The sequence below is a fragment of the Odocoileus virginianus genome, chromosome 15, assembly GCF_023699985.2.
Source record: "Odocoileus virginianus isolate 20LAN1187 ecotype Illinois chromosome 15, Ovbor_1.2, whole genome shotgun sequence".
Taxonomy (NCBI): domain Eukaryota; kingdom Metazoa; phylum Chordata; class Mammalia; order Artiodactyla; family Cervidae; genus Odocoileus; species Odocoileus virginianus.
In genome coordinates, this window is record NC_069688.1 from 7,983,294 (window position 1) to 8,009,223 (window position 25,930).

General features: G+C 45.8%; 1 protein-coding gene across 3 annotated transcripts in view; it reads left to right on the forward strand.

Annotated features, from left to right (window-relative positions):
• Positions 1 to 3,953: 3,953 nt before the first annotated feature.
• Positions 3,954 to 25,930, forward strand: part of ADCY8 (adenylate cyclase 8) — a 229,144-nt gene continuing 207,167 nt past the window's right edge. For 2 of the 3 annotated variants that reach the window (XM_020875263.2, XM_020875264.2), the window contains exon 1: positions 5,353 to 6,949. In XM_020875263.2, coding sequence (XP_020730922.2) covers positions 5,993 to 6,949 — 957 coding nt within the window. In that variant the 5' untranslated portion in view covers positions 5,353 to 5,992. Of the gene's footprint in view, positions 6,950 to 25,930 lie in introns of all 3 variants that reach the window. The other variant, XM_020875262.2, reaches the window with a different exon arrangement.

A 25,930-nucleotide genomic window follows, 5' to 3' on the forward strand; every position in this document is an offset into this window, starting at 1 on the left:
ATCACTTTCCCACTGATGAGATTTCTTCTCTCAGGCACCGGAATCTAATTGAACCTAGTTCCCATGAAGATCCAAAATGTACACAAGATTTTCCCTCTCTTACATTTTACAATGCAAAGAAAATATGTGCAAGGAGTAAAATGGATATTTCAATCTTTCTATTGTATCTTTGTGCTGCATTCCAGATGAAATGTGAGTGCAAATTTGGTCATTCATAGGCCCTTTCCATGGATGAGCCTTATTTAATTTAGACATTGACTTTTCCTGGAGTTCCATCAAAGTAATCCATGCTCTGATATTTCCTAAGAGCAGTGATTCTAGGCAAGACAATCATATCCTTTTCATCACCCCCGCCCCCCAGCTTTGTTGCAGTATAATTGAAAATAAAAACTGCATATATTTCATTTCTTTTCTTAGTATTTGTTTATTTACTTAGTTTTGGCTGTGCTGGCTCTTTGCTGCTGTGAGGGCCTTTCTCTAGTTGCGGCGAGTGGGGGCTAGTTGCGGTCCACAGGCTTCCCATTGCAGTGGTTTCTCTTGTTGAGAACAGGCTCTAGGGAGCGGGGGCCTCAGTAGTTGCAGCTCTCAGGCTCTAGAGCACAGGCTCAGTAGCTGAGGCTCACGAGCTCAGCTGCTGCTTGACATATGAGGTCTTTCCTAACCAGGGATCAAACCAGCATCTCCTGCACTGGTAGGTGGATTCTTTACCACCAAACCACCAAGAAGCCCCAAAACTGTATATATTTAAGGTTGCAACTTGATATTTTGATATACAACATGAGTTCATCACAATCAGGTAATTAACATATGTATTACCCCAAACAGTTAGCACTTCCTTTTTTTTCCCTTCGCGTGTGTGTGTGTGTGTGTGAATATTTAAGAACTATCCTCAGAAAATTTCCTGCACTTTTCCTTTAAGGACTTCCAGCTTTGGAAGCTGCCTTGTCATCAACACCCTCCTTCCCTTTGGAAACAGGATCTCTCTGGTTTCAGGTCTCCTTCCTGAACTGAATCCATCTTTTCTTTTACATGTGAATATTTTATATGTCTTCAGTGAGTGTTACAGTTTCTATGGGTATTTTGCAAAGAGCACAGCTCTTATAAAATTTAAATCATATGTTAATCTAGTTAGCCTAGAAAGTCAAAGAAGCATTTGAGAGGAACAAATTTCCCATATCTACTATACATGTGGCCAGCAGTAGGCAGCAACATCATAAAGCAAACCCTTTTTTTTCCAATGGGGCAAGAGGCTGTTTTGCCATTACTACCCTTAGCCAATGAGTACGGTGTGATAATTAATTATTTTGGTTAAATCCAATATGTGAAAAACCTGTTTTTTCACAAACTAGGAATAATATACATAGCTCGCACTGAGCAAAACCTAGCAGACCCTCTATAGAAACAAGAATCTGTTCTGCTACCTCATCCATTTGGAGTCACCCCATTAGACTTCTCAAAGCCCAAACATCTCAGCAGTCTCTTATTTAACTTACATTTGGAAAGTCAAAATATATTTGACATTTTCTGTTCTATCAATCCTATTTAAATTAGGTCAAAAATGTGTGACCTGCTTGTCACAATATTTTTATTGAGCACATGGAGGCTAGATTTATACAATTTAAATTTAACTGCTGGAATTTTGCTATAGAGGAGATCTTGGGCAACTTCCTTAGTTGAATGGAGCCTCAATGGAGTCAGTAAAATGGGAATAATAAAAAATAGAGAAGGATCTAACTCAGAATTGATGGTTATAAAGATCATTGTAAAGGGTGAAGTGTGCCATCTACTATTGCTAATTTTATCATCTCTATGTACACTGGAGTTGCTAGAAACAGGGGGACATGTACTCAAGGAAAATCAGTTTTGCCCTTCAATGAGCTCACCAGTTCATGGAGGGATAAATGAGTAAGTAAGAACCATATTGAAGGGCCGAACAGAACAACTTCCCAGGTGGCTCGGTGGTAAAGAATCTGCCTGCTAATTCAGGAGACACAAGAGATAAAGGGTTTGATCCCTGGGTTGGGAAGCTCTCCTGGAGGAGGAAACGGCAACCCACTCCAGTATTCTTGCCTGGAAAATTCCAGGGAGAGAGGAGACTGGCGGGCTACAGTCCATGGGGTCGCAGAGAGTCAGACACAACTGAGCGGCTGAGAACAACAGAACGACAGAAGAGAAAAGAACTAATTCTCACTGGAAATACCAGGAAAGCAGAGATGACATTGCTTGGGCTTTGAAGGAATGAGATGAGCAGGGCTTTGAAGGAGGGTTAGGAAAGGAATAGAGGGAAATTCCGAGAAGAGGAGGCTATGTACAAAAAGACATGGAGTCTGCAAAATCCCGTCCCTCTACAGCGGCGACCCAGCCATAATAAATATGCAGGGAATTAAATGAAGGCCCTGTGAGAGGTCCATTATAGCCTCAAAGCAATGTGTTGACTTTTCTTGTTTTAAGTGATAATCATATGGTGGTTTGCATGTTCCCAAAAGCCTCCCAGTATGTGTGCTGAGCCAGTGCTGTCATCCAAAAACAGAATTTGGGGGGTGTTGAACAGAACCGTGTCATTCCAACAAGAAGAATAACATGTAAATCCTATTCTGTCATCCACCCTATTTTCAAACAACATGTCCTAACACCCCCTACCACAAAGGAATTTTCGGAGGAGTCCGGCGACCAGATGCAATGATTTCTCCCTGACATGTTAGTTTCGACCTCTAAGTTCATGAAATTGTTGGAGCTGCTTTCTGTTAGCATGCTATGCTCATTCATCAGCCTGAGTCATTTTATCTGATTGGGTCCAATCTCCCCCTTCTTGGCACGCCTCCTTTTGCTGCTGAATAAATCATCCTGGGATATGTCCAGGAGGAAGATTTTCATAGGAAAGTTCCATCTGCATTCAACCCCTCATTTATTCAGGCTGAGTTCTCAGGCTCCCAAGGAGAAAGAATTGAGAAAATAAAGAGGTGTCTTCCACTGCCAAGTTTACTAATATGGTCATTAGCACAGATGACTTGGGGCTGTGCCTGCAGCCTGAGGACACAGCTCCCCACACATCCTGGCATGGGGTCCACAGGAACCCCCTCCCTCCCCCACCCCGCCCTCTGCCCTGTTTGGACTCCCTCCCTCAAGTCAAGATAATTACTACTCAACCCAGAGTTTCAGGAGAGCTGACCAGGCAGAGTCCAAGGAATTTAAGAAGGGAGACAGCAAGTAGCATTTCTTTCTCAGGAATGTGATGCCCAGGACGATTTCATTAAGGTCTAGATAACTGCAAAAGTGGGTTGGGGGCGGGGGGAAGGGCTTTGCCCTTAAGTTCCAGTCTCACCGAAGAGACCAGCTATTCTGGGGCCTCTTTACAGCTAAGGAATTAATACATCCACAACTGGGTTAAAAATAGAACCGACCTTCTTTCCATTTAAAATGGAGCCTTTAATTTAGTTCTCTTTCTTGAGGGGTAGAGTGGTAGAAGACAACTCGAAAGGACTCGGATTAAAGGAGTCTTTTCCAGGATGTGTATAACATCTCAGAAATCTACTCTTAGGGGAAAATGCTATCTTCTTCCTGCTTTGGGGCGGTGGTGGGGGCGATTCTATGTGCAAGACAGTTGACCAGTCTGGGCTTCACTGAAACCCATGTGTGTGGAAAAGAAAGGCTTGATATAATGAAATCTTGTGTTTCTGGGACACGGTGGACACAAATAACCCTGGAGATGGTGTAAGCGGTTGAGAAGGGAGGTAGGCAAAGCTATTCTTGCCCAGGCCAGGCGAAGGGAGGGGAGTTTCTCCCAGGGAAAGCAGCGGGGGACCGTCCGCTGGGGAGGGTCTGAAGGGGGTGGCGAGGCGGTCCCTGGGGTTTTCGGGGGGCGCCACGGAGAGCCGCGATAGCGCCCGGGGCCTGACGTCATTGGCCATCAGCTGACCGTGCTCAGGGCCCGGGTTCCACCCGCTGCAGCCGCAGTCCCGGTGGCGGAGGTGGAGGCCACGGTGGCTCCGCCACCTGCAGCCGGGCTCCGGACTGCGGCGCCCGGGGCCCGTGCTCGGGCCGGCGCGGGCGCAGACACCAAGCGCCCCCGGGTGGCGCCTGGCTCTGCCCCAACGCCGCCAAGCGCTGTGTCCGCAACTGCTCGCAGCCGGAGCTCGGCGGGCGGGAAACCCGGCTTCAGCTGGCGGCTGGGGATGCCTTCCCCGCGGCCTCGTCCTCCACCCCGCCTGTAAGCCGGGAGAAGCTCGGCGTGCGAGGCACTCCGGGGGCCCTTGTATTCTAATGCCTCACGCCCTCCACCCCCTGAACTGGCGTGGTTAAGAGACTCTGGGGAAGCTGCCTGTCTCTACAACTGCGGCTTCTTGGGGACATTTTGCTTTTAGCCCGAAAGTTGGCTTTGCCAAAAGACACCCCATTGGAGAGCGCGTAAAGGAGACCCTCTATTCCTTGGCGTTGGCCCTCGGATTCCGTGGGCACAGCGGCCTACGAGTCCCGGCTGCGCACCTGCCCAGGACTCGAGCCAGTACCTAAAAAAGAACCGCGGAGGAACCGGCCCGCGCCGCCAGCTGGAGCGCTGCAGCCCGGCGTCCCGGACCGGCTGGGTGCGTCGGCAGCAGCCCCACCGTCCTCTCCCGCGCGGAAGTGCGCGCGCTGCTGCTTCCAAGACCCGGGGCGCCCTGGCCAGATCTGGGTGCCAGGTCCCCGCCGCGACCGCCCCCCGGCCCCCGCCGCGCTCCGGGGGGTGTGGCCTGGCGTGGGGGCGGGCTTAAGTGGCGGTTGGTGTCCGGCCGCTCTGACAGGTCTCCAAATTCTTCCCCGTCGCCGGGTGCCCGCAGCGAGCTTCAGAGCGCCCGGGCGGCACGCGGCGCTTCCCTGGACCCGGCGGCGACTCCAGGCGACTTCCCCGCGGCCTCGGGCCTCCCTTCTCGCTCCAGCCTTACACCCGCCGCAGCCACCCCGCTTCGGATCTTAGCCTCAGGGCTCCGCGCCGGTGGCTTCTCTCGGTTCTCCGAATTGTTGGCTTGGGAGCCCTCCCCACTTTTCCCTGCCCCCGCCTCCCTCTCCTCCCAGCTCCGGGCCAAATGGATTCCAACGAGGGAAGTGAAGGGGGGTGAGAAGCTTGGGCGGCGACCCCTCGGAAGCACAGCTGGAAAGGGGGTCTTCGTCTTACAGCAGCGACTGGGACCCTGAGATCCTCCCCTCTCCCCGAGGGATGCGTCGGGCCAGAGCCAGGTCAGCGCTGCCAGTCTTCGCTCAGGAAGTGGAGACAGCCAGAAACGAACCCAGGGGGGGAAGCCTCAGCACACCCCCACTTCCAAATTAACTGTTTGGTGACTCTTAAGCGCTGAGGCTAGCACCCCTCCACGCCTCCCGCGGGCCACCCGCCACCTCACGGTCCCCCACTCCTCCCCCTTCATTCCCCCCGCCCCCAGCTCCGCCCCGGCTCCCCATCCGGGCGCAATGGAGTTCTCCGAAGGGCTCTGTTCCAGCCCCAGCTGCTAACTTCGTACCCATCTGCGCCTCCGGTCACCCCCCGACCAGCCCCCCTGCAGCCGCCGCGCCGTGGGCGTCCCGAGCCCAGTGCCGCAGCCAGGACCCGCCCGGCGCGCAGCTCAAGCCGGGAGCCCCAGGCGCCTGGGCTCTTGGAGAGCAAAGGCTACGCCGAGACGCCGAGCCGAGAACCAGCCGGAAGCCTGAGCCCGGGAAGGGGGCTGCGTGGCTCCGAGCGCCGCGGCTGCTGCGGACACCGAGCGCCGGCTGCCACGCACCCAAGCTGCGCGGGGCTGGCGGGAGGGCGCCGCGCAAGGACGCAGGGGTCTGCGGCGATCTACCAGACGCCCTTTGCCCCGGGGCGCACTATGACCTGACGCGAGGGGGCCCTCCTGCCCGGGGCGGCTGGGGAGAGAAGGGCTCGCCGCCCAGCTCCGACCAGGCCAGCCTCTGGGTCTTTAGGGACCTCCTCTCCCGGCGGCCTCCCGCCGGTCCTGCGCCGCCCTCCCCGCGGCCCGGCGCCATGGAGCTCTCCGATGTGCGCTGCCTCAGCGGCAGCGAGGAACTCTACACCATCCACCCGACGCCCCCGGCCGGCGACGGCGGGAGCGGCTCCCGGCCGCAGCGGCTGCTGTGGCAGACGGCGGTGCGGCACATCACCGAGCAGCGCTTCATCCACGGGCACCGCGGCGGCGGCGGGAACGGAAGCTCCAGCAAAGTCTCGGACCCCGGAGGCGGCGGCCCCAACCACCACCACGCGTCGCAGCTGTCCGGCGACTCGGCGCTGCCCCTCTACGCGCTGGGCCCCGGGGAGCGAGCGCACGGCACCGGCGGCCCCAAAGTCTTCCCGGAACGCAGCGGGAGCGGCAGCGCCAGCGGCAGCGGCGGCGGCGGCGACCTGGGCTTCCTGCACCTCGACTGCGCCCCGAGCAACTCGGATTTCTTCCTCAATGGGGGCTACAGCTACCGAGGGGTCATTTTCCCCACCCTGCGCAACTCCTTCAAGTCCCGGGACCTGGAGCGCCTCTACCAGCGCTATTTCTTGGGACAGAGGCGCAAATCCGAGGTGGTGATGAACGTGTTGGACGTGCTGACCAAACTCACCCTCCTGGTTCTCCACTTGAGCCTGGCCTCGGCCCCCATGGACCCGCTCAAGGGCATCCTGCTGGGCTTCTTCACGGGCATAGAGGTGGTGATCTGCGCCCTGGTGGTGGTCAGGAAAGACACCACCTCGCACACATACCTGCAGTACAGCGGTGTGGTCACCTGGGTGGCCATGACCACCCAGATCTTAGCAGCAGGGCTCGGCTACGGACTCCTGGGAGACGGCATCGGCTACGTGCTCTTCACCCTGTTCGCCACCTACAGCATGCTGCCGCTGCCGCTCACCTGGGCCATCCTGGCCGGCCTAGGCACCTCTTTGATGCAGGTGGTCCTCCAGGCGGTCATCCCCAGGCTGGCGGTCATTTCCATCAATCAGGTAACTCCTGCCTGCCTTGCTCTTCCCCTGACTCCCCAGGGGGTTCTTTAGAAATCGCTTTTCTAAGAATCAGGGTTACCTTTGGAGTCTCCTCCCCCAGCCTGGCACAGTGCCCTGTACCTAGGAGGTCCTGGGTCCCCCTGGGATGGTATTTCTTTCTTCTTAGAGGGAACTGGAACTAAATGACCTCTAAAGTTTCTACCAGCTCGACCATTCCACCCTGATTCTGAAATTCCTCTCTTCTTAGCTTCTTAGCTGATGTACAGTCTTCTTTCTCCTCCTCACACATCCCCCAGGGGCTGCAGTGAGGCTCTGGAGCAGGAGATGGAAGGGGAGGAGAAGCACCCCAATTTAGAAGGTGACCCATTCCTTAGCAGCTTTACTCACAAGTATTACAGCAGGGGGTTGTAAGGGACTGTAGGATTCAGTGTTGGGTTTCTCTGAATCTCTGTGCCGCAAAGGAATCAACATTTGTTAACCCTGTACTAATTTCTGGTGCTGGGTACCCTACTTCAGTTTTCTCACACAATCCTTCAGTCAAGCCCATGACACATGTTTTATGTGGGAATTCTTTTTTGTCTTGTGAGTCTACGAGGTTATCTTCTCTTATTACAGGATCCAACCCTAATTCTTTGAATAAATCAAACTCAGAACTTGGGGTTGGTGGGGAGAGGGGGCATGTTATTGGCAAAGAAGGCAAGTTTTGCTTCATTGGAAAGGGGCATTTTGATGTAGATGGTTTGAAATATTTAGGTGGAACCTGACTCTTTATGTCTCTTTCTCCCTCTTTCTTCCTATCTTTCCCCATTAAATATGGATGTGGTTTTGTGAACAGAATTCTCTTCCTCTGTGAAGGAGGAGGTAGATGATGACTATTGTTTAAATTCATTGAAATCAATAGATAATTAATGTCCTGGCACTTCCTTGGCCAAATGTCTGGTAAGTAACAAGAGTAAATGGGAGGAGGGTCATCTCCATAAAAATGAAGGAAGTGTATTAGTGGAAGTGTTTTCAAATAAATAGCTGATGAGAGGTGCTTGAAGAGGGGCATGCTTTGTATGTTTCTGCTTTAGCTTCAGCCTCTGGGGTACTTTTGCTCTATTGGAAGTTCAGAGGCTCCTCTTGAGGTCTGGTTTGAATAATGCTTCTTAGAATAAACAGGTACAACACCTATGAAAACTGCTCATGACTTTTAGAGTGCTGGCACTGTTAGAGTGCTTTCCCCATCACTGACCTTCTGGGCTTCTAGCTGATTTGGGATTCTCTCTCTTCCCTGCTGGCTCTGTAACCATTTGCTCAGGTTACTTATCTGGTTGACTGCTTTTACGATGCTTTTTGAAGTCTCCCTAGGTAGAGCAAAGAGCATATAAAGTACTTGGCTGTGATCATCAGGCGTGAAATGAGGACGTGAGAGCCTCTGTGAGTAAGGTCTGACCAGATGAATTTTTCCTTTTTAAAGATAATAGTGAATGTTTTCTCAAAATCACCATGAACCTTTAATATCCACTTATGATAAGAGTCTCAGTTTGGAGACTATAGGAAAGTATATGTTAACTGTGTTTCTGAATCTTGTTGACCCAATGATTTGAACCCCAGTGTCGTCTGATTCTCTCCCTTTCTCTCAAGTTCTCTCCTGCTTTGCATTTCCTTTATTACCTGCCTAGACATCAGCTGACCTCTCCTGACCCCTCCTACTCCTTCCCCCTTCTTCCCCTTCTCAGTTTTTCTGTCTCCTTCTCCTCTTTCCTTCCCCTTCTCTTTTTCTTCACTATGAGTCGTTTTCATAATATAACTATCCGGCCATTTGCGGAAAATTCCATTTATCATAATCCACTCTTTCTCATGCAGTAGCCTTTCTTGGTATGCATTACTGAAAGACTTCATCAAGTCAGTTTGGAATAGTATTTAGAATAACACATCTTAAGTGGCAAATGATGAATATTTTCAAAGCCCTAAGTATAGAGATACTTTCTTTGCCAAACGAATCCAGAAAGTAAATTTTGGATCTATATTTGTTTTATACTCGACTCAAATACTACCAGATGGGAGAAGATTAAAAATAACCCCCAAATGTCTTGCTACTCCCAACCCATCATAAACAATCCTTCGGTGTGAAGACTAGGGTCCTAGTACCTGCATATCAAGCTCGTCCAACTTTCTGTTTGGGTAGGAACTGTAGATGAACCATCCTCTCCTAACTTGTCACCTTTTACCAGACTGAAGGCTCAAGCAGAGCGCTTTCCTCTGATTTTAGGTGCTGAAAAGAGCCTTGGTGGCTACAAAACATTTTCCTTTGGCGCCCTCTAGAGGTTCAAGTGTCTTTCCTAGATCTTGCAGGTGGATGAAGTGAAGCATTAATCGCTTTAAAAAAAAAAAAAAAAAGCCTGTGGTTTTTGTGTTGGTGATGTTTGGTATACCATTTGGTGATAAACAGGCCATACTTAATACCTGCTAACTACCTTGTATAGAAACTGGAATAAAATCCTAACTCCTTACCATGGGCTACTGGATCCACTATTATCTGATGCTGCTTTTCTTGCTAATTAGATTTATCTTCTCTCCTCTTTCCTTTTCCTTCTCTCTTTCTTTCTCTCTTACTCCTCAGCCTCCAAATCACTGTTTTCCTGTCTTTCAAATATCCCGAACTCTTTCCCACTTCTTAGGCTTTATGCCTGCTGCCTAGAACAACTTTTGCCAGGTCTTCACATGACTGACACATCCTCATGATTCCAGACTCAGTTCAGGTGCCACTCCCTGGTACATCACATGCCTTGTTTTCTCCAGAGCACGTGCATCATCTGAAATGTTCTGATTTGTTTGTACTTCGTGTGTTTCTTCTCCCAACCCTGTACCCTCACAAGAATGTAAACACCATCTAAGAGGCAAGACGTTGTCTATCGTGTTTATCATTTTATCCTTATCACCTTGAAAAATGCCAGGCACCTGGTAGACCCTTCAATAACTGGATGAGCAAGACTACTCATTGCATAAGCAATATTATGAAATAGCCAAGTCCCCTGACGTTGGTGTTGGTGAAAGCTTTCTGTATACAAACACATACACACTCACAAGCTATGCATGCAAGGCAGTCTTTTACACATAAACACCTTTGGGGAAATCAAAGCACGGTAGCAACTCTTTACATTTGTACAATATTTTGCATGTAACCAAGAACTTTTGCATACATGATCTCATTTGGTAATGCCAAACAGATGGTAACATCCATCACTTTTCTATCAGAGAAGAAATGACAGGTTCTTAGAAACTTTAAAGGGACAGCTGGAAGATGATAAGAATAACAAGTGATGGGGGCTGAATTCAAATCCTAGCTCAATGCTAATCATATTTCAGAAACTTTTCAGAGAGCATCCTTCTAAAAACATAAGCATTTGAAGTGGCTTAAGAGCAAGAGTTTCACCTGTGTTTCACCACTAAAGGGAGTAATACCCCATATAGCCCAAGAATTAACATTTAACAAAACAGCCAAAGGGCAGTCAGGAGGGGAAAATGATTGAATTGCAGGGAATAGGTTCTTTGTAGCTAGCTCATCTCATCATCTAGCTCAGCAGATATAAATTTGTCAACTGAAGGGCGTAAACACTGGCATATCTTCTTTCCCTACATTAATCTCAATTCCCATTAAGCGGATAGCTCATGTTGAACTTAACATTTTCAAGAAGCAGGAAGCTGGGGATACAACAAACACACCTCTCAGCTATTTCCCTTCACTGAAAAGGCCATTTTCAAAAGGAACAAATGAGATAGTGATTGCCTTCTCTAATCCAGGCTTGAGAGTCGGCTTCTCTTTTTTTCTGGAAGAATGTGGTATCTATGGCTTGACGAGGTAACAACCAAGCTGCAGATCTCTGCAGATACCCTATGTGAAGAGAGAGAGTCCTGTGTTCATTCAGCTTTCATGTGCTTTCCACTGTGGATCCAAGATGGAACCTATTGGGTTGACCACAAAGTTTGTTCGGGTTTTTGTAATACCGTACAGAAAAACCCAAATGAACTTTTTGGCCAGCTCAATAAAAAGGGCCAACCAGGAGGTTCCTTACTATCAGTAAGGAAGTGGTTTCTGTTTTTTCCACTTGGTGAACCATTAAGAGGAAAGTTGTGAACTTCCCACCCAAGGAGGTTCTGTTCAAATACACGGATATGATCCCTGCATATTTTGTATGTCTAAAGGGGCATTGAAAGTATTGAAGAACCCTTAGAAGGTACAAAGCTCAGTTCAAAGGATTCCTTTCTTTTGAAGTCTCCCCCTGAGATAGTTCAACTTCTGGTAATACTAGGACTGCAGTTATTGCCTCCTTGGGGAGTCTCATCCATTTTAAGTTAAATCAGTTTGATTGTGGGCTTCCCTTGTGGCTCAGCTGATAAAGAATCAGCCTGCAATGCAGGAGACCTGGGTTCAATCCCTGGGTTGGGAAGATCCCCTGGAGAAAGGAAAGGAGAATTCCTTTCCTGGAGAATTCCATCGACTGTACCGTCCATGGGGCTGCAAAGAGTCGGAGATGACTGAGTGACTGGCGGCTCAGTGTAAAGTATCCGCCTGTCAACACAGGAGACACGGGTTTGATCCCTGATCTGAGAAGACCCCCTTGGAGAAGGAAATGGCAACCCACTTCAGTGTTCTTGCCTGGGGGGCCCCATGGACAGAGTAGCCTGGTGGACTCCGGCCCATGGGGTTGCAAAGAGTCAGACACAACTCAGCAACTGAAGAAACAAACAGCTTCATTATGTGATTCAAGCCAAAGATAGTAGCACTTTTGTCCAGATTTCCTCTACAACACAGAATTCTTCCGCATGTTAAACAAGTTGTTTATCTTGCCAGTTCAATTTACCCATCTAAAAATTCATTATAGAATGGCATTACATGTATAAATAACTTATGAGTGATAAGGTCACATTTGTTAAGTTCTTCCACACGGTAGATACAGCCTCAGCTCTGGTGCTGTAGTTAGCATTTTACTCTATTTTAATTGCTGGTGACAATAAGACGGGCTACCTAACATTTGAAATTTGTCTTGTTCTCATTCTTCAGTTCATTAGTGATAAGAAAATCATTTAGTTATTGGAACACTGAGAGACAGCGGTATTTAACCAGAAAGATTGCTGCATTATACTTCCCTCTGGGGATTCTAAAATGTTGCAGCTAGTGGCTAATTAGCCCTTTGAACCTCTTGGTGAGGCAGATGAGCAGAAGTGTCAGAGAGGAGGTGATTTCTCCAAGACAACTCTAGAGCAAATTCAGCCAACTCTGCAAATCCAGGTAAGTTAGTGCTCAAGGTCATGCTGTCAGAGTTGAATTTGGAAAGCAGCCTTTTTTTTTTTTTCCCAATCTTATATACATCCGATGAAACAGAGGAGACCAGTGCTAGAAGAATGCTAATTAAGGCATGATCATTGCACTTGACTAAGAACAAGGGACTTATAGCTTACCATTTGGCCTTTAAAAATCATTTTGGGGAGCATCTGTCGTTTATATTAGGTGAGATAGTGGTGTCTGGTATGAGCAGGTGGGGCTCAGGAGAGAAGTAGCCTTTGCACATTTCTGATCATTTAAATGAAGGGTTGATTCACAGTAAAGACAACGTGAGTGTAATAGAATTACCAACATCTTTCTCCCCATTTATAAAATTTAAATATAAGCATATGTTATATGTTCTTTGTCTAAGTCTGCTAATCCAAGTCAGATAAAGGGAATCTTATGACTACTTAATGCACGGCAAATGACATGTCATTTAAATTATCTCCGTTTGGTATTTGATATCAAGACAGATACTTCAGAAGACACAAATATCCATTAAACGAGTGTAACTGGAGTCCTATTTCAAGCATCTCACTAGTTATGATGTGCATTTTTTAAAAGCCCAAATACCTCCATTTCTGTGCATTTTCGGTTGGCAAATTCATATAGGCTTAAAAAAAATAATAATTGCAGCATTCCAACCTGTCTGAGAAAATGACTTTCAAAAGCAGATTTGAGTGTCAGCATTCCCAAGAGAGTCCTCTGAACACCAGGAAATGGAAATATTATCCTCTCTTACTTATGAAAAATGCCCAGAGACTGTCCTTTTTGGTTCTATCTATTCCTTCCTTCCTTTCCTTTTTTTTTTTTTTTTTTTTGATGCAGAGTAGGCTTTGCAAAGGATATTTTTAATGACATCTGAAATGACCAACTAAGTCCCTTCAGCCTTTATCTGTAGGCACATTTGCCCTGGAGTTGCCAATAAGCTTGACATCTGTGTATTTAGACTGAGTTGTAAAATTATGTGTGGTGTGGTCTTTGCAAGATTGAATTATGAGTTTGTTTTTCTGCCTAGCCAGTAATGTCACCTGACTGGTTTCAGTGAGTCAGAGCACAATTAGATGGGAACTGGGAAGACTGGGAGGACTTTATTTCTGGAGCAGCTGCTGCAGTATCATGCTAAGTAGGACAAGTGCATTAGTCATATTTACACCTTGATGATTGATGGCATTTTAAGAGCTCATCAAAAATAAGTGAAACCAAGCATTAAAAGGAAAGATTTAAAAAAAAAAAAAGTTGATTCCAACTTCAGTGCTGCCGGCAACATGTAATCAAAGGATACTACTACAATCACACTGATGTGACATTTCACTGTTGTCTAAATATTTCTTAGGATGATAATTTATTTATTTCCCAAGTGTGTCTATTTGAGTTGATCCTACATGTGTTTGTTTTCAGAACATGGGAGACACTTGCAATACTCATCCCATACCCTTCCTTTCACCAATGAATGGGCACAATACTGATGCTGTGATCAACCAGGAATTCTAGAATATGCAGTTGGATGTCATATCAGTTCACTAGCATATAACCTGTTCTTTACTTTCTCTATAACACAAGGTACCAAGAACAGAAAATAGGCAAGTTTCTGGGATGTATAGGTCTGACCCTCAGTTAATAAGAAAATGGGTTCCATAAATAATTTCTCCCCCAGCATTTTCTTGGGGCTTAAGTAGAAGAATGCTCCTCTGCCCAACCAGCCATCACGGAGCAGCAAGAGCCAGTATCATCTTCCCTGTGTTTCCCCAGGGAACATAATTGGATTTACACACTCAAATTAGATCATGTGAGTTTTGTTTATGAAGGACTATTTTAAGAAGTCTGGTCACTTAAGCAGCACTTTGGAAGGCAGCTTTTCTCACTGCAAGATTTTTCACAGTTAGCTCTCTGCAGGGTACAGAAGAATGCTGGGTAGATTAATTAACCGTTGAGGCCCCAGACATTCCCAGGGATGCCGGGCCACCTCCCAGGAGGAATAAAAGCCATTCTACCCGTGAACACAAATGCGTGCCACCCTCTCAACCAGTGAACTGGGATTATAAGTCTGTGTTGTCAGATAAACCTACAATTCCGTGTTTCCTTCATATCTCTGCTTCGGACTCTGATTGGGCATGTCTGTGATTTTATATCTGAATTTTATTTTTACCTACATCATGTGTTTTAATATGTATAATACCTTGCATATTCATTAGTCAAGTGAGGTTTTCTATCTCTTCCACCCCACTTCCTGATTTATATGCCTCCAAACTCAGGTGTTACGAGTTGCAAAATATCTTTGAAACACAAAATTCTCCTAAATCAGAACGCGGTAAAAATTTACATGGTGAAGACATGAACTAAGTGTGAAATTAAATCATATTAATGTTTGGGTTTTTTTTAACAAGTAAATTTTTAAAACTGCCACATCTATATAAAAAGCATACCAGCATAAAATTTTCATGTGAAAGAAGAATTATTTTGTTGAGCTGTCTTATAAACTATGTCCTTGTCCTGTGTCAGCTGGTTTTCCAGTTGGCTAGAGTAAGCCGTTTCAGAATCTTTTATCCATTTTTGTGTGTGATTGTGTGTTGAATACACATGATTGCTTATAAAACCAAGATGACTAAAGATTAGAGAATGTGTAGTCAAAATATAATGTATTTCTTTCACTCAGAACATGGAAAAAATTGCAGCAAAATAGAACAGAACTAGAAAAACAAACAAACAGAAACACTCCTGCAAGGCCTAAAGATAGAAGATATATGGTCAGTGTTTTCAAATATTGGAGGTACTTCATGACAAACAGAGACTGTTTACTTTAGGTGTATTCTTTAAGACAGAATAATGACCAACGGGTGATCTTTATACCATGAGAGATTTTGGTTCACCTAAAGCTCATAAGGGTTTGTAACAACTAGACCCACCCAGGGGGATGTTTTTTAAGTGATGAGCTCCCTGTCAGGGGATTCATCAAGAGAAAGCTCTATAGAAATCTATCCAGGATGCTCTAACGGAGAATTCCCCAGGAAAGATCTTTTCCTCAAGTTCGTTTGAAAACAATTGGTTGCATCTCTAAGCCATCACAGCAACTTTGCAGGCAAGAAAAAAGGAGAGGACAAAGGGCAAAGGGTAAGCAGTCAAGATGACCATGTTGTAGCCATGCATTCCGGGAAATAAACACTCAGAAAGACAGTGCAGATAGTAGAGTGCAGTTTATTACACCGGCGAGCCCAAGGCAGAGTCTCCTCAGCCAAGGACCCCAACCAACTTTTGTGAAAACCTTATATACCTTAAGTGTACTGCTCAAGCCCACATCCCCAGATTCCTTAAATCTAGCCTGGAAAGTGTTAAAGGGAGATACAATCAGGTTACAGCCATGATTCATACTCAGAAGGGTCAGCTGGTTTTGCATTGTCGCCTATACCAATGCGTGCCCTAAAGATTTACAAAGGTGATTGACTACACAGGGGATCATTGCATTCTTTTTGGTGACAGGAAATCTTGGCATGGAATCGTGTTTTATCAGTCCGGGAGGCCAGTTCGGCCATGGGTATGTTATCCCCATGGCTACCAGGCACATGGTCCAAAGCTCACTGAAAGTGCAAGATGAAGTTTCCTTTTTCAGGATGGAGTCAGCTCAGCCTGCTCCTTCCCTCCCTCAACCAAAGGGCATTTGCCCACGAGTCTGTAGCCCTTTCAGAAGGGACCCCTGTGTGGTCCTCTGGGACCCGTACCCAATGCCATCTGCCTCTATTTTGGGGACCAGAATTCTGAATTCTGACACATGGCCCCTCCTCCATCATCATGAAAAGATGGCAAAAATAGATTCGAGTTTACTGCTTCTCAAAAAATCAAGAATGACTTAGGAAGAAGAGGAGAATAAGGATTGAGTAGGAAGACTATTCAGTAAATGCTTGTTGACTGACTGTTGGGTTCTAGATTCTGAGACACAGCTGTGTGTTATACCGTCAAGGTTGTCACTTTAAGGAGGGGGATACCTGAATGGATCTGGGGGGGGGGGGCGGGGGAAGTTTGTGAATCTGGTACAGAGGTAGGGAGGTTTATAACTGACTCTTAGAACCTGTCTGAAACACACAGCATTGGGTAAGTATTTTATGCAGGTCTTTTTACTACAGTCTCTAAAGCATGAAAAAAATCAAAGCTACAGTGGAGTTGTGTGAAAGGAAAGGTCAAACTTTAGAAGAAATTGTAAAAGGGTGTGGATCTTCCTGGTGAAGAGGGTAAAGAGGCCCTGGGAGGGGCCAGGGGGTCAGTTATAAAGCATCACCTTATCACAGACTGAACGCATCCCAAGCCTGGTGATCAGCAGACACACGAGAGCATCTGCCTCGTGTTGAGAAGGTCGGGCTTGGCAGCAGCTCCAGCTTCTCCTAGCTGCTCTGTGTTCTCAGTCACGTTTGGCTCTTTGCAACCCCATGGACTGTAGCCCACCAGGCTCCTCTGTCCATGGGATTTTTCAATCAAGAATGCTGGAGCGAGTTGTCATTTCCTCCTCTAGGGGTTCTTCCCGACCCAGGAATCAAACCCGTGTCTCTTGCATCTCCAGCATTGGCAGGCATGTTCTTTAGCACTGGGGCCACCTGGGAAGCACATGTACTCAATAACTCCAGCTAGAAACTAGCAGATGCCTTGGAGCTCCAGGCAACCCATTTCATACAAGGGTGGGCAGACAAGGAGCTTAAGCAAGGCTCAGTTCCCTCTCCTTGGTGCATTGTTACACTCTGCATTTTCAACTATCAAAGCAACTTGTAACATTTCATGTGCCTACCAGGCTGTGAGCCCCTTGAGGTCAAGGATTGTGTCTTGCTCATCTTTGTGTCCTTAGCTCCTAGCATCGTGTCTGGCACATTAACAGTACTAAACAGTGCAGTTATAAGTGAAGTGAATGAATGAATATTATGTGATCAACTCCTTCTCCTGTCCTCTCCCTGGCTACCCCTCAACACACACAGTCAGTGAGAAACCAGTGAGAAGCAGGGGGGAATCCATTTCTCTGGTCAATACAGGCAAAAGCACACTCAATGTTATCCCAAGAAGTCCTTTGGGCAGAAAGCTCCAACGTGAGTGCTCACTAGACCTGTGTTAAGGAAGTTATATTAGATAACATGAAGAAAAATTTAAGTCATTATCCAGATCATTTCAGTCAAAATAGGAAAATGAGATTAAAAATGATGGACCTAGATTATCCATACCTATTTGTCCATTCCTGAAAATGTTAAAAGGATCCAGTCCATCCACACAAAATAGAGTCCAGGTATTAATGCGAGTTCCTTGGCTTCCTTCTTGGTTCTTTAGCACTTTGGCTCTGAATCCCCACACGACACCTCACTCAGGCTCTCTTTGCTCTGTGGCCCATCATCTTTTGTCCTTGTGCATGCATGCGTGCATTGTGTGTGTGCTCAGTCATGTCTGACTGGGACCCCATGGACTGCAGCCCTCCAGGCTCCTTCCATGGAATTTTCCAGGCAAGAATACTGGAGCAGGTTGCCATTTCCTTCTCCAGGGAATCTTCTTGACCCAGGGATCAAATCCACATCGTTTGTGTCTCCTGCATTGGCAGCAGATTCTTTACCACTTTGCCACCTGGGAAGCCTCTTGCTTTGTGGTGGTGGTGTTCACTTGCTCAGTCGTGTCTGACTCTTTGCAATCCCATGGGCTGCAGCATGCCAGGCTTCCCTGTCCTTCACTATCTCCCGGAGTTTACTCAAACTCATGTCCATTGAGTCGGTGATGCCATCCAACCATCTCACCTCTGTCGTCCTCTTCTCCTCCTGCCTTCAGTGTTCCCCAGCATCAGGGTCTTTTCTAATGAGCTGGCTCTTTGCATCAGGTGCTTTGTGGTATACTGCTTCGTGGCATTCTACCCCAAATAAATTCTTTGGCCAGACCCCTCAGTGGTCCCCGCTTCTGGGCACCTATGGATGTTCACTCTCTAGCTTCATCCAGGTGTAGCTGTGGGCAAGCAGTGTCCCTACTTTCCTACCTGCTTCCTGGCGCCCCTCACCAGCCAGGCTGGTCTGCCTCACTCCTAAGAGAAGGCCATTGAACAGAACCAGTTGACCTTGCTGAGTGTAATAACTGAATAATACTTAGTCTCCCACTATTACAACGTAAAACCTATCATATAAAGACCAATTTGTACCCCAACTGGGCCAGTTTTTTCTGAAGACTACCGAAAGGCAACATACGGACTTCCCTGGTGGTCCGGTAATTAAGAATCCACCAGCCAATGCAGGGGACGTGGGTTCGATCCCTGGTCCCAGAAGTTTTCACATGCTGTGGGTCAACTAAGCCCATGAACCAGGCTGAGTTTGCATGCCGCAACTACTGAAGCCTGCACGCTCTAGGACCTGAGAGCCTCAACTCCTCAGCAGAGTAAAAAGCCTGTGCTCCACAACTCGAGAAGCCTCTGCAATCAGAAGCCTGCGCCCCACAACGAGAAAATAGCTCCTGGTCACAGCAACTAGAGAAAGCCCACGTGCAGCAATGAAGACCCAGCGCAACCAAAAATAAATAAATTAGTAAGACAATAGTAAAGGCAATACAGAGCCCGATTTTAGATATTGGAACCCAATGCAAGTAACTAAAACAGCCTTCCTGAAGTCCAAAAAGGCTATGAGTCAGCCTCCTGTTTTCAGTTCTGTGAGGCATCATCCCCATCAATTCCCTTTCTGCTGTCAGTTCAAGAAACAACATCAAAATCAGTAAGAACCAACTTATTTTCAACATCAAACTTCTCCCATTACTTACGTGAGTCTTCCCAGCCTACTGGTGATGGGCAGCTCATTGGAGGATGGGTTCTTGGAACCAGACAGTCAGCACCCAGTGAACAGAGGGTTTATTTCTCTGTTTATGAGAGAGACACAACCTTTGTCTCTTAACAAGTGAACGATGACATCATGTGCTGTTGGGGTGCTGCCCAAGACATTTCAACCAGAGAGGATCTGTGAACTGTGCCAATGGACAGTGAGAGATATTTCTGAAGCTATGTATGTACATTTCCTTAAAGACATGGAAACCACAAATTGTTGTCCTATTTTTACCCTGAATTTTCTCAGTGACATTGGCCAGGTGACTTTGTTTTCTTGATGCCTTAAAGAGTTTTGTGAGTAGTGAAAAAATGCCAGAATTCTGAAGTTTTCTCAACAGCTAGAGTTAGGGGCTTCCCTGGTACCTCAGATGGTAAAGAATCTGCTTGCAATGCTGGACACCCAGGTTCGACCCCTGGGTCAGGAAGATTCCCTGGAGAAAGGAATGGCTACCCACTCTAGTATTCTTGCCTGGAGAATTCCATGGACTGGAGAATTCCATGGACAGAGAAGCTTGGTGGGTTATAGTTCATGGGATCGCAAAGAGTTGGACACAGCTACACAACTAACACACACACAGAATGAATTAGATATTCCTTCTTTTCTGACCTCATTACCTTTTACCAGCCCATCTGCTTGAAATTCAGCAGAGACCCCACCTTCTGTGCAATGGGCTTTCTGACACTCAACCAGGTGAATGTAGGTCCCTGTCCTCTTGGGTCTCCTCATGCCTTTTACATCCCTCCATTTTAAAGGCAATATAAAGCCAAAGAAATAAATAAATTTCTAAACTGTACACCCTAGGAACTCAGCTAGTCTCACCCTAGTTCTAGTCCTAGTTTCTATTTAAAAGAAAACACTTGACTTGAACTGAGATGAGAAAAATATTCTTAATTAAGACCTGAAGAAGGAATGGAGGTTGGTAGATGAGATTGAAGCTATTGTTTCCTTATTTGTTTCTACTGCTAAACCATACACTGAGGACAGCGTCCCTAGTGGCTCAGAGGTTAAAGCATCTGCCTGCAATGCAGGAGACCTGGGTTCGATCCCTGGGTTGGGAAGATCCTCTGGAGAAGGAAATGGCAACCCACTCCAGTATTCTTGGCCTGGAGAATTCCATGGATGGAGGAGCCTGGTGGGCTACAGTCCATGGGGTCGCAAAGAGTTGGAGACGACTGAATGACTTAACTAACTAATGGGCCTTTTACATATCTCTGGAATGGATGTTGGCCCATCATGGGAAAAGCTCGTAGCAGAGGCTTATTGAGTCAATGCCTGAGGAATCATCTTAGCATCAGTGCTACTGCTTCCTTTTTATAGCTGAGGATGCTAAGCTCAGCATATTACATCATATCCCTTTGGTCAGACAGCTAATAAAGTATTTTAACCACATCTGTCTCATTTCAAAGCTGCCCCTCGATTTGATGGTCTTTTAAGACCATTTTATCTCAATTAACTCTGCTAATTTCAGAGGCAATTCGTTAAAAGTCATAAAGGGGAAGAAAAATGAAATGTGTATTCCAAATGGTAGCAGTGCACGTAATGATATTATTGCTTTATGGAGCCAGGGGAATAGCACATTGCTTTGAAAATAGCAGCTAACAGTCATCAAAAGATGGACCTCGGATTTTATATCCAAGGCCGTGCAGCTTTGTACAGACCACTCCACCTGTCTTGACCTTGAAATTAATTCCTCACAGCTCTAAAAGTCTATCACTATGAAATGGTTTTTGAGATGGTTCACACTCTACAATTTCGAACTGTGGTGCTGGAGAAAACTCTTGAGAGTTCCTTGGACTGCAAGGAATTCAAACCAGCCAATCCTAAAGGAAATCAACCCTGAATATTCATTGGAAGGACAGATGCTGAAACTAAAGCTCCAATAGTTTGGACACCTGATGTGAAGAGCTGACTCACTGGAAAAGACCCTGATGCTGGGAAAGATTGAGGGCAGGAGGAGAAGGCCACAATGGGGTTTGAACAAACTCCAGGAGATAGTGAAAGACAGGGAAGCCTGGCGTGCTGCAGTCCATGGGGTTGCAAAGAATTAGGCATGATTGAGCAACTGAACCACAACAAGTTATAATGAGTGTGGAGGTAAGGATTTGTATGTTTTCTTGGTTTATTTGGTTTCCAAGATCAGATTATGACAGTCATTACAGAAAATAGAGCTGGCTGAGGTCTGTGATCTCTGAGAAGGAAGAGAAATAAAAGTAAGATTATAGCAAATGCTTAGAGAATTACTTATTAGATGGCATTTAATATTTAGTTTCTCCTAGTAGTTTAATTACATTGACTCCATGACTTGTAAAACTGTAGACGATTTTAGTCATTCGATTTGTTTCAAAGGGGATAGTAACTGAGATATTTAATTGATAGACAAATGTTTAGTTTGAATATTTAATTAGTGATTCGTGGCACTTGTCAGAATTGCCTATCTAGCTTTTTTAAAATGTGCATGTCAGCGGTTATTAACAAGCTATTTTATGTCAGTGTTACCCAGAAGTGATTGAGCCGGGCATTTATGCAGCCTGCATATCCTACAGCATGGAGTTTGGCTTCTGGGGTTTCTTCTTCATCATCTGCAGACTCCAGGACAAAAACAGCAGGGCCCTGAGGAGCTCACTTTATCCTGCCGTACATTAGTCACGTGATCTGTAACAGGATGGGGACGTAGGACACCTGCTGTCAGAGCTTCATAGTTTATAGATATGAAAGGAGCTGATGGATAAAAACAAGTGTCGAGCTGATGGACGGGAGTCGCCAAGCCCTGGATTGTAGTAGTAATAGGAGTAGCAGAGTCTTTCTGTAACACACGTGGGCCTGATGTGGTTGGTTACACATTGTCAGGCTGTCTTGCTTTGAGTTGGGGCTGGAACTGGTCAAACACAGGACAGTAGCCCATAGGCTGAGTACCTGATCACTTGTACAGTGTGTGACATCTTTTTTAAAAATGATACAGGGACTTCCCTGATGGTTCAGTAGTTAAGATGCCAGCGTTTTCACTGGAGGGGTCAAGGGTTTGATTGCTGGTCAGAGAACTAAGATCCCGCATGCCACTGGGTGCTGCCAGAAAGTTAAAAAAAAAAAGCATTAAAAAAGAAATAAGCATTCTCAGTTCAGTTCAGTCATTCAGTCATGTCCAACTCTTTGCGACCCCATTTACTGCAGCACGCCAGGCCTCCCTGTTCATCACCAACTCCCGGAGCTTACTCAAACTCATGTCCATCAAGTCAGTGATGCCATCAACCATCTCATCCTCTGTCTTCCCCTTAACCTCCCACCTTCAGTCTTTCCCAGCATCAGGGTCTTTTCCAAAGAGTCAGTTCTTTGCATCAGGTGGCCAGAGTTTTGGAGTTTCAGCTTCAGTATCAGTCCTCCCAATGAATATTCAGAACTGATTTCCTTTAGGATTGACTGGTTTGATCTTCTTGCAGTCCAAGGGACTCTCAAGAGTCTTCTCCAACACCACAGTTCAAAAGCATGAACTCTTCAGTGTTCAGCCTTCCACATGGTCCAACTCTCACATCCACATATAACTACTGGAAAAGCCATAGCTCTGATAGCTCAGTTGGTGAAGAATCTGCCTACAATGTAGGAGACCCCAGTTCTGTTCCTGGGTTGGGAAGATCCCCTGGAGAAGGGAAAGGCTACCCACCCCAGCATTCTGGCCTAGAGAATTCCATGGACCCTGTATTCTATGGGGTCACAAAGAGTCAGACACAACTGAGTGACTTTCACTTTTCACTCACTTGACTATATGGACTTTTCTCAGCAAAGTAATGTCTCTGCTTCTTAATACACTGTCTAGATTGTCATAGCTTTTCTTCCAAGGAACTCCATGAACACACGTCTCCATTACCAACATCCCAAATGAGATTACTAATCAATGCTGACTGCAAAGTATATCCATGGTACATTGACCAATACATAACCATTGGCCACTCCTTGATTGCAGCTCTTCTGTTGATGATCTGTTCATTTAAGACAAACAGAGCCATTTTCATTTTGTGATTTTTTTTTTCCTTTCATTCTTTAGGTTTTGGGAACATAAAGAAAGATTCAGGTCAGATGTGTCATCTGATACATAATTTATAGCACTAGAATAAATACCAGGCAATAATTATGGCTGGAGAAGACTTGTAGAACTATGCCCCAAAGGAAGAAACGGATGCCTTCCTATTTATAACTCTTTGAAATCACACTAGGCTTTGTGAGATTAAAAGGCATCCCTGGAGGTGTTCAGGAGAAGCCAGATGCCCATCATCAGGAATCTGGGGCAAAAGGCAAAGGGTTGAACTAAATAATTTTTTTTTTTTTATGGAGTTACATGTGTTCCCCATCCCGATCCCCCCTCCCACCTCCCTCTCTGCCCAATCCCTCTGGGTCTTCTAAATAATTTTTAAGATCCCTTCTAATTTGAAGCTTATGACTCTGTGACTCTTGATGTCATAAATAATTGGCTACATGTAAAATAATTGGATTCTAAAAGGAAATCCAAAAAAGACCTTCTAATATCATAAAGGAATGGGACTATTTACATCCTGCAGTTCCCCTAAGCTTGCCTCTCCACCCAGATCTTGATTTCAGTGGGTCCAGGGTTTTCTGGTCCATCCTTGCAGTTGCCTAAACCAGAAAGCCATCTCTGTCACTTCTCCATCTCTCAGTCCCCATGGCTGGGCTAGTGCAAGTTCCTGCCCACTTTGCTGTCTGAATAGGCTCATTTCTTCCCCCTCATCTCCATCCTTTCACCTCAGTGCAGGAGATCCTGTTCCTCACCTGAATCACAGCGGCCACCCTGCACCCTCTTTCGACCCTTACCAGTCTTCTGTCCACAGCGTCACAGGGTGGAGTTCTTCTCTTGGGGATTATTGCTTAGAATCCTTCAACAAAGGTGAGTAGCTTCCCATTGCTCTTGAGGCAAAGGCAGAATTTCCCCCTGGGATCCACGTTTAAGATCTGGCCTCTGCCTTCCTCCAATAATTCCATTCTTCATCTCCTTCTCATTCAGTTCAAGAAACTGACTTCTGTTCAGTTCCTCCAAAGACCCATGTCTCTTTCTGCCTCTGAGCTGCCCAAGTTTCCATTCCTCCTTTTCCTAAGAAGCTCTTTCCTCATTCTCAACCCAAGGAACCTTCTCAGGGAGGCTTCATCTGCCCTCTCTTAGGTCCCAGCGTGTGGCTTAGTGATAATAAATCCACCCGCCAATGCAGGAGATGCGAGAGGTGCCAGGTTCAATCCCTGGATCGGGAAGATGCCCTCGAGAAGGAAATGCCAACCCACTCCAGTGTTCTTGACTGGAGAATCCCATGGACAGAGGAGCCTGGAGGGCTACAGTCCATAGGGTTGGAAGGAGTCAGGCATGACTGAGCACATGTCTTCTTCTTGTACTTTTCTTAGATGACACATTACACTCTGTGTGTGTGTGTGTGTGTGTGTGTGGTGAAAGTTTTTGTTCCATGTCTGTTTTTCCACCAGAGAGTAGGTATGATGAAATAAGGAATGGGGAAAACTTGCTTGCACACCTGAATACTCTCAGTACTCCATGTTTGATAGATATTTATATAAGATTGAAAAAAGTGAATGGGAATACTCTAGAGGATATACTACAATAGATTTTAATGTCCAAAAAGGTGAGATAATTGTGGATTGGATCAGGGTTCAGATTAGTGCTTCTACCGAGCTTCTGGCCTCTTTCTTTCTGGCCCAAATCCTGGATAAGGCTAAAAATCACAGACAAAATGCTTTTGGTACCAGTAGATGAATAGGATCATACCAAGGGAAGATGAATTTGCCTTTAAGTAGTAATTCTAGTCATCCTACCACAAAATCATTATGCCAAGGTGATGCTTTTCTTTTAATAGTCCACGTTCTGATAAAAATACTCATGACCTCCATAGTCTTTAAATAGATGGTATCATTAAAGAGATAACCACCAATTTTATTAAACATGATTACTCTTATTTTATTGCTTATTTCTTATGGTGGATTTCAGTAAGCTTGAGTTATCAAATAAATTTATAAGATCTATTGACTTTATGATGAGAAAGTTGACACAAGTACTGGATTGGGTGGCTAAATAGCTAACTAGCTAGATAAACAGATAGGTAGATGAAAGGAAAACTTATGTAATACTAGGGAAAATTTTTGAGCCATACTGACATTCATTTGTCCTCTCAGTTTTGGGTATGAGTCTGGGAAGAGTATCATAAAAAAGTAGAATATAGATTAATATGCTTAATCTATATGTGAAAGTGAAAGTTGCTCAGTCATGTTGGATTCTTTGTGACCCCACAGATTATACAATCCATGGAATTCTCCAGGCCACAATACTGGAGTGGGTAGCTGTTCGCTTCTCCAGGGGATCTTCCAGACCCAGGAATTGAACTGGGTCTCCTGCATTGGAAGCAGATTCTTTACCCACTGAACTATTAGGGAAGCCACTTAATCTGTGTATTTTCTATTAAATTTTTATACCAATTCTGCTTGAATACTCCAATGACAGGAAACTCACTCCACCCCAAGAAGCTCTTGGCCTTCTGTGACACCACCTACTTGTAGAAAATACTGTTTGTCATTGACATGACGTAAGCAGCTGCCATACATTTGTGCTGCAGAAAGCCAGTACTGCCTACAATATCTCAGATCATCATTTTCATTAATTCCAACATTACCTTTATTTTCATCATCACCACAATTATTTCTTTTCTTCTCCCTTTTTGTCATCTCCACGAGAGTCCCTGACATTTCTGTAGTATTTTGAGCCAGAAAGAAGGTGATGTCATTAATTCTGACTGGGGACACAGGAAAATTTCACTGTAGCAGGTGAGCTGGGAATTCAAAGGTAAGATTTAGAGA